Source organism: Schistosoma haematobium, chromosome 4, assembly GCF_000699445.3.
Source record: "Schistosoma haematobium chromosome 4, whole genome shotgun sequence".
Lineage (NCBI taxonomy): Eukaryota > Metazoa > Platyhelminthes > Trematoda > Strigeidida > Schistosomatidae > Schistosoma > Schistosoma haematobium.
In genome coordinates, this window is record NC_067199.1 from 2,642,693 (window position 1) to 2,651,181 (window position 8,489).

Genomic DNA, 8,489 nt, shown 5'->3' on the forward strand with positions numbered 1-8,489 from the left:
ATGTCTTTAGAACCCTACGTTATTATCAAAGTCAACTGCTCATTCTAGGAGTACCAGTCTTGCGTACTATCATATCGTCTGTATACAGTTTTATGTTGATATATTTGTGTCAGGATTGGGTTACATCGACACCCGAACTAGTGATAGGGAGTGAAGTAGTTGAGTGTGTCGACCGCTTCACTTATCTTGGAAGTCTCATCAGCCCTTGTGGTCTTGTGTGTGACGAAATCTCAGCACGGATACAGAAGGCACGACTAGCTTTTGCCAACTTGCGTCATTTATGGCGTAGGCGAGATATCCGTCTATCAACCAAAGGACGTGTTTACTGCGCAGCAGTTCGTTCCGTCCTACTTTATGGCAGTGAAACATGGCCGGTAAGAGTAGAGGATATCCGTAGGCTACTAGTATTTGATCATAGGTGTCTTCGAAATATTGCTCGTATATCATGGGACCATCGAGTAAGTAACACAGTTGTTAGGAAACGGGTACTAGGTAATGATGGCAAATCAATTGATGAAGTAGTGAAACTTCATCAGTTGAGATGGCTGGGACACGTGTTACGTATGCCCAACGACCGACTGCCTCGACGTGCGATGTTCAGTGGTATAGGAGTAGGTTGGAAGAAAGCTAGGGGCGGCCAAACCAAAACATGGCACAAGTCCATGAAGTCACTGACAAGTGGTCTGAGTCATGTCGGTAGGTGTAGACTACCTGGTTGGGGACCACGAGATGATAGCAACCGATGGTTAGAGACCCTGAATGACATGGCTCAAAATCGTTTGCAATGGCGCAGGTGCATCCACTCTCTGTGTTCTCCCAAATTCTAATCTTCTGAATCCTTCATGTCCCTTTTTTCCTCTTTCCAAATTCATTTCACTGGATTATACTCTTTAAATAACACCTCCAAACCCTAATCTTCCCGATTACTGCTTATACTCTTGCTACCTCTACCACTACGGGATTTGAATCGACAACTGTATCTCTGTGCTAATGTGGTGTGGCAACTCGAACTGATGTACGTACGTACGAAGTTCTACGTTGTTACTGACTGACTGACTGATTTGTGTCCAAACATCAGTTGTATGTAGCTACTTTCTCATAAATGAATGTACTAGATGTTACTTATTGAGCAGAAGTGATTCGGATTTAGTTTTTAAAGTTTGTCGTTTTTGTTTTCTCCAACTGTCGCCATCTGTTATAATGACAAGACTTACACTTGACTATCAAACTGTGTATTTTGAATACCTATTAAATTTATACATCTACTGCCTACCTCAACTTGGATTGCGTGACCATCAGATTGAATAGGTTGTACGGCAAGTATTATAAGTCAGATTTATACAAAATGATAAGTTGACTAAATTTACGAATACCATTTTAGTAAGCAACATTTTCTATGTCTTTAACTAACTTGTGGATCTTTTTATGTGTTAAGCTTATTACTTATATTAGGTTACTTAACAACTAATCAAGTGAGGGACTACTTTTCAATCGTATGTTGAAAAATTAAACTATCCTTGTATTGTTTTCTTTTTCAAATTCAATATATAAGCTTTTAACATTGACTTTATTTCCCCTATTTTTATAATAAGCTTACTTTTATTGTTATTAATCTGATGATTATCAGAAAACCAAATCCTTCAAGTTCACGAGAGGAAAAGGAAATTTGGATTCGAGCCAAATATCAACATCGAGAATTTCTGCCTCCATTACCCTATCCTGATGCTCCACTTCAACGACAGTTAATTGATGCAATAGCTCGTCAAGATACACGTCAAGTTATACTCTGTCTAGCTTTAGCTACACCTGAAACAGTCAATGCAGCTTATTCACTTCAAGATCCACGAGCAGCTATACACATTGCTGCTACTCTCGGAAATCTAGTTTATTTACAATTGCTTTTATGGGTAAGCTTTTTGTCCACAATATGGTGATTAACTACGAGTTTTCCCTGTAATAATTGTCGAAACCTCCCAGTTGGTAAATATAATTTAAAACGGTGTATTTTCAGGGGAATATAGGTAATAATTTGAAGGAAGACATGTTGAGGATAGTATTCTTCATTTAAGATTGACTTTTCGTCATAGTTGTAAACTACAATTAGATTCAAGTAACATAGGACGTCCCAGGTTTTAAGCAGTGTAAAGAATGTAAATTTATCATGGACGAACTGTCAAGGCTACAGTTCATTATCTCATCTAATGGATTCTCCATTTTACCTAATTCCAAGATTGTTCACATGATTTATATTCGTCAAAGCAAATTTCCTCACTAAATGCACTGTTAGTCGTACAAGTACATGTATTTTAGTCGCACCATTTCAATTGTGAAATCTGTCAATTTTTTTCCATGCATATAGAAATTTCGTTAATTCCCCATCTAAACTATTAAATTAGATCACGGTTCACAGTAAGTGGTTCTAACATCGTATTTCTTTCATATTCCTCTCTAGTTACATCCATCGTTGATTACTATAACTTCACCAACATCAAACTAAAAGCCGACCCGAATGGATTTTTGTTGCATTAATTTGTGTGAACGATAAACATTAATTCTAGTATCACCTATTATACTTAGTGACTGATTGTTGTGCTTCTTCCATACTGTTTCATCAGCGGTTTGCATATTACTACTACATGCATTGTGAGGTGGATCTGAAATGTTCACTTCACCAGTTCATGTAAAAATTGAACGAATAGTTTATTTTATTAGCACTGGGAATGTGTTGTATTTATAAATTTATTTAACTTTATACTAAGTTTATCTTTATTTCTTTTCATGATTAGTTTGTTAACATATTTTCGTTTATGAATTTATTAAACTCAGACTTGATTTTATTCTATTTCCCTTTATTAAAGTACAATGGTGATCCAACTGTGACAGATCATGAAGGAAGAAATGCATTCTATTACGCTCATTGTTCTAAAAATTATGATTGCGCTGATTTCCTGTTGCGAAATAGTTGTCCAAAACAACTGGTACCACCCATTCCTCCTAATAATATGCCTCCGACAATTCGTTCTTCACAAAATATTATGCCACAACAAATTGTTCAGTCACATTCCATAATTCATGGGCCTTCAACATCAACTGGGCTTTCATCTGGTGTTGCAGACATAAATATTAGTAATAGTATAAACTCAGGTCTTGTACAACCTCATCATTTTTCACATCTCCAACAACATCAGTCCTCTGCTGCTGTTGTCGCTTCTGAAGTAGGAACTCATTTAAGCGGACAATTACCTTCTTATCATCCCATGACCACTGGTTCTGTAACAGCAAATCAGCAACTATCTCAAGGTACTTGATTCAGTCTAAGTTTTAGAGTTCTGTCAAAATATACACTTCTTTTTCTTATGCTTCATGATTAGATCTTCATGAAATTCAATACTAACATAAGAAATTACAAATCATTTTGTCAATATGTGTAAATGGAAAACCAAACTTGAAAAATTCAGTTTGAAGGAACGTATGAAATGAAGAATGTTATATTTCTTTATATATAAGAAGATGAAGATTGAATACACATGTACTGCTGCGACTAATTTAGATTATGTCACCTAACGTGAACCATGGACTATAGCTATCCTATGTGTTCCACTAATATGTTTATGTCTACCTACACTATGTAGTATAATAATCAATATCTTCACTGACTATAATTATATGCCGCTCTGACTGAGATAAGTCTTTTTTCTAAGCCAAACCAAAGCGTAGCATCAGTGCGTAAAGTCACTAACTTCTAGTCTGAGCCATGTTGGTAGATGCGGACTACTTGATTGGGGTCTGCGTCACTATCGTAACCAATGGTTGAAGACTCTTGGTGACATGGTTCAGAATCCATTACACTGGCGTAGGTGTATAGACTTTCTGTCTTCCCTTAAACTAAGAGATTAAAATCGCTTCATATCTTTCTTTCTACGAACTAATTTTTTCTTCCTGTACTATATCCTGATATGCAATGTTTCTTTTATATATTACCATCATTGAATTAACCACTTCTATGAATTTGGTGTTCATCTTATTGTGCTAATAAGGTACGGCAACTTAGATCGATGCACATATGTGCCTGGTTCTACGTTGTAACTAACTGACTGACTGACATATCAGGATTATCAGTAACTGATTCGTGTATTGTGCGTGTTAAGCTACTTTAATCGACAAAAGGTAGGGGATTTACTAATCGATTCCTCTTTACTTACATTCGTCTTCACTTATTTAATGGTTATACTTCACGTGAGCAATGTATCACAGTGATTTAAGATAACGAAAAATAAACGACCTACACATTCTATAGTTCGTCATAATCATCTTGCTTAGAAGCTAAATTCATAATTCTTTTGGCTAATAAATATAATATGTTGTTTTTGTTTTTTCTTGTCTTCTGTTTACAAACCAAACCAATTTATTTCTTCATAACAGTCATCGTTTATAGTTTTTTCTTATTATTTTCGTATAGGCGTAAAATTATTTCTACAGTTTACACCTTAATGGTTATTAGCCCTGACTAACCATGTATATATATATATACCGTTGGTTATTTCTTTAATGTGTAAAGCTTTTTTTTTCGTAGTGCCGAAAAAACAAATCATCCTTTATTGTTGTAATCAAAGAATAAACTTATCTTTGCTATCTTTTACCCCACCACTCATTCACTAGCTTATAATATCTTAACAATTTTTAACTGAAATATTGAAATCTGTCAGTTTTCGTTAATTATGCACAGAAGTATGTTGTATTAATTTGTGCTTAATTATTGGATTAAAATAATCAATTTATTAGAATCTAGAAATACTTATGTACTTCTAGCAGATAGTGATACTATCCAGGTGCCAAATTAGATAAAATAGGGTTTAGATTTACGGTAGATAAGGTGGTAATTGAATGTGCGTACATCTTTTAATTAGTATATCATAAAACATTGGTCTGAAATGTGTTCATCCACCGGTCTGTAATCCACATGTGTGCTTAACAGAAGGGCAAACATTACTCTCTCTCTCCCTGTGTATGTCTAGACTTATGAAAATTGAATAGATTACGATGAAAAAGTCACTTATTGAAAACTAAATGCTTGGAATACTAGGCAGCATCTTATACACATTGGTTACTATTTTATTCATGTTTTTCTAATTGTTAAATTGATTTTTGTTTTTTAATGCTCAAGTTGTAGGATCAAATCATCCACTTGTATCGGCTTCTGGTAATATGTATACAGGAAATGTGAATCAAGCTTTAGGCGCTACCCTTCCTCGTCGACGTGCCCCAATTGGTCCATTTCCTCCCGGTGCAGTACCTCCGACTCTCCAACCATTTCCACGACCAAATATACAACAGCAAGTATCAGTTAGTAATACTCATCGACCTACCTCTTCAGTTATCCAGTCAGTTACTCGCTCTATAACTCCGAATGCTATGCTAAGAACATCCTTGGTTAGTTCATCACAACCGCCTCATACACGTTCAGCTTCAAATACTGCTGCTACACTGTCCCAACCATATGTTTCTACTACTCAAGAAGTTGGACTGTAAGCTTTATAATACCAAGTTTAATTCGTTATTTCCCATCTCCAATTGATTTCTTTCTCTTCATTTTACATTGTAACAAATTGCATTTATTTCAGTGAATAAACGCTATTTAAATACAATTATACTGTAAACTTTTAGAGTTTGTCTTCACTCTTGCCCATCCCTCCTGGAAAAAGAACATTTCGTGCAATATTAATAATAAACCCATATTATTCATTTATAACATTGTCTTCCAGTGTACTAACATACTTTTAACTGCTTATCCCTCAGGACATATTCATGTCTGAAACTGTTTTTGTATGGACACTTTTACACAATTACTATTATTACTACTCATACAAATTGGCTTCCTATTGTGCTTTTTACTCTTTTTTTTTTCAAAAAAAGAAAAACGAAATGGTACCATTATTATTTCTTAATCTTTTTTTCACTCTTATATTTTGCTTAAAACTAAGTGTATTTGTGCAAGAAATGTAATTCAAGTTGAAATTAACTATACATCAAATTATATTTACTTCAGTTTGATTGCTCATATTATGCTGTATGTAAACATATATCTATGTTACTGTTTGTGTAGAGTTGTTTCTCTTCGTCCATTCTCTCTGTCTCTTTCTCTCTCTTTCTCCCACCCTTTAAATATATGTACATGGAATACAAAACCTAGGTAATTGATTGTTTTCTGAATATATTTATTATAATTATTTTAGTCTTTTATTTTGTCGTTTACAGACAATTTAAAAAAGAAAAATTTCACGCCCTGGTTAATATAAATATCCCAGTAATAATCATTTTTTTAATAATAATAATAATTACTACTGAATAATACTACTTAATTGATTCAATGTACATTGGTTTTTTTTGTTTATCATTTTGTGTGAATTGTTTGTTTTGTGTGTTTTTTTTAAAAAAAATGTTTATTTGTACAGATATAATTTCTCTTCCATCATATTGTGTTCCATTCATTTGATTATGGAATGTACCTACATATGTATGTGTGTGTATGTGTCTGTGTAAATGTAGACGTTTTTGTGCCCTGTCTGGTTATTTGGTTTAACCGTCCTATTGTAAGTAACCTTTATTTTATTTTCTCCATTATCATTATCATCATCATTCACTGTTTGTTTTTTTTCCTGTTAAGTTGTGAATATGAGATTACTTGTGTTCATATGATAATGTTGGTTTTTAAGTGTTGTTAACAGGTTATTCACTACTGAAATATATCTATTTACTCTACTGATTTAACATAAGACTTTTTTGTCTTGGTTCTTGTTTTTTTTTGCGTTTTAATGTTCTATGTACGTTAAATAATTGTACTTGTCTGTCTGTTTGTTTGTTTGTTTTTTCGTTAAATAGTGGATGTACTCTTCTGAGTATTTATAATTTTTAGGATGAATAAAAATTAGGGTACATGATCTATTAGTTAGAGCATTTCACCGTTATTTTCATTACAAACAGCAGAGTAATAGTATCACAAATCTGTTTCAATATCCGTTGCATAATCATATACTTGGTTACCTAGTTAGGTTCATTAATTGATGAATTGCATGTCCACCGATTGTATATCGTCAACTTCAGCATATAAGTAATGATATAACGGATGGTTCAAAATACTTTTCTTTCATGTTTGCTGCGATAATGAAACCAGTCATGTCATATCAGATCCATGATTCATGACCCAGAATAGAGAACCAGATTAACACTAGATACTACTTGATTTAACATAGTTATATGCCGTCGTACTCATATATTTAAGTCATCAGGATGTGTTTGTTTGTTCATGCTCCGTATCTAATGATATTTTACTTTCACTGCTACATATCAAGTGGATTGTTTTCTTTTGCCTATTCAGACTACAATGTGATCTCGATAAAAATATTTATGCCTATTCTGATCATTGGGTTCATCATTATGGATTAGATAGTATTACTTATTACTGAATGTGAAAACCTATACAAATTGTTGGAATCACAAATGATGAATTTTTCCTTGGTTAAATCATTTATGCTAGTCAGAACAATTGTCTTGTCGAATTTCCTTCAGAATGCTTTTCTGTTCACCAACTTTATTAAGTGATTATAACTTATGAAAAGTCTATTTCTGATGTATTTTTCTGTCGTCATATTTGTTATTTTTTGTCAATATAAGTTAACAGTTTTAGGTTGGTCATTAGACGAATCAACAATTGAGTAGAATCCAGTTTTCCAATAGCTGATAACTAATGTATTTATCATTCCGAAGGTAAATTCATCCTCCGTTATTTTAATGTCTAACTTCGGTTGCTCCATGATCTTGCGCAACCGTTCATCTCTTGTTAGATAGATACCTGTCTCTATCCGACATGGATTGAACTCTACACTGTTGGATGCCGGCCCAAGGGTCTAGAGGTTGGGCGTTCGCGCGCTAGACCAAAGGTTCTGGTTCAAGTCCCACGTCCGGGATCATGGACACTCACTGTTGAGGAGTCCCCATACTAAGACTAATCAGTCGTCCAGGTTCTTAGTGGTGGTCTAGCGTAGATTGACTCATGAATGCCCTGGTACGGCCGTGTGTGGTGAGATTTATCCCTCCCTCTCCAATTGCCTTCACATGGCCGCGTACATACAGTCATTGCCAAGGAAGTCCTACTCACTGGCTTCTCGCTCCACGGATGTTACTTACGAAATTGAGAGGACGAAAAGCGAGTGTCCGGCGCTTTAACCGGGTTGGTGGATATAGAGTATCCACCTAGGTGAGTTGAAAATGGTGAGACTATAATTTAAGGACGACCTTTGAACGAATCTAGACTGAAGTTGAGTGTATTCAGTTATTAACTGCGACTAAACGAGGGTTAGAAATCTGTGTGAGGAATTAGAATTATGATTTACAGTTGATGGTTAAGGGTTAGGAATTAAATTTATGATTTTCATTACGAAATGTTATCAGCTATAATGCCAAAAATATCTAGCCAAGTGGATGAGTGAATT

General features: G+C 34.5%; 1 protein-coding gene across 4 annotated transcripts in view; it reads left to right on the forward strand.

Annotated features, from left to right (window-relative positions):
- AGAP2_1 (Arf-GAP with GTPase, ANK repeat and PH domain-containing protein 2) overlaps nucleotides 1-6,882 on the forward strand; it is a gene marked incomplete at its 5' end in the record, with an annotated part of 37,053 nt that extends 30,171 nt beyond the window's left edge. For 2 of the 4 annotated variants that reach the window (XM_051215464.1, XM_051215466.1), the window contains 3 exons: nucleotides 1,628-1,907; nucleotides 2,859-3,300; nucleotides 5,165-6,882. Coding sequence is in view for 2 of the 4 variants with exons in the window: in XM_051215466.1 (XP_051065971.1) it covers nucleotides 1,628-1,907; nucleotides 2,859-3,300; nucleotides 5,165-5,529 (1,087 nt within the window). Of the gene's footprint in view, nucleotides 1-10; nucleotides 794-1,627; nucleotides 1,908-2,858 lie in introns of all 4 variants that reach the window. The other 2 variants (XM_035730961.2, XM_051215465.1) reach the window with 2 other exon arrangements.
- Between the last annotated feature and the right edge of the window lie 1,607 nt (nucleotides 6,883-8,489).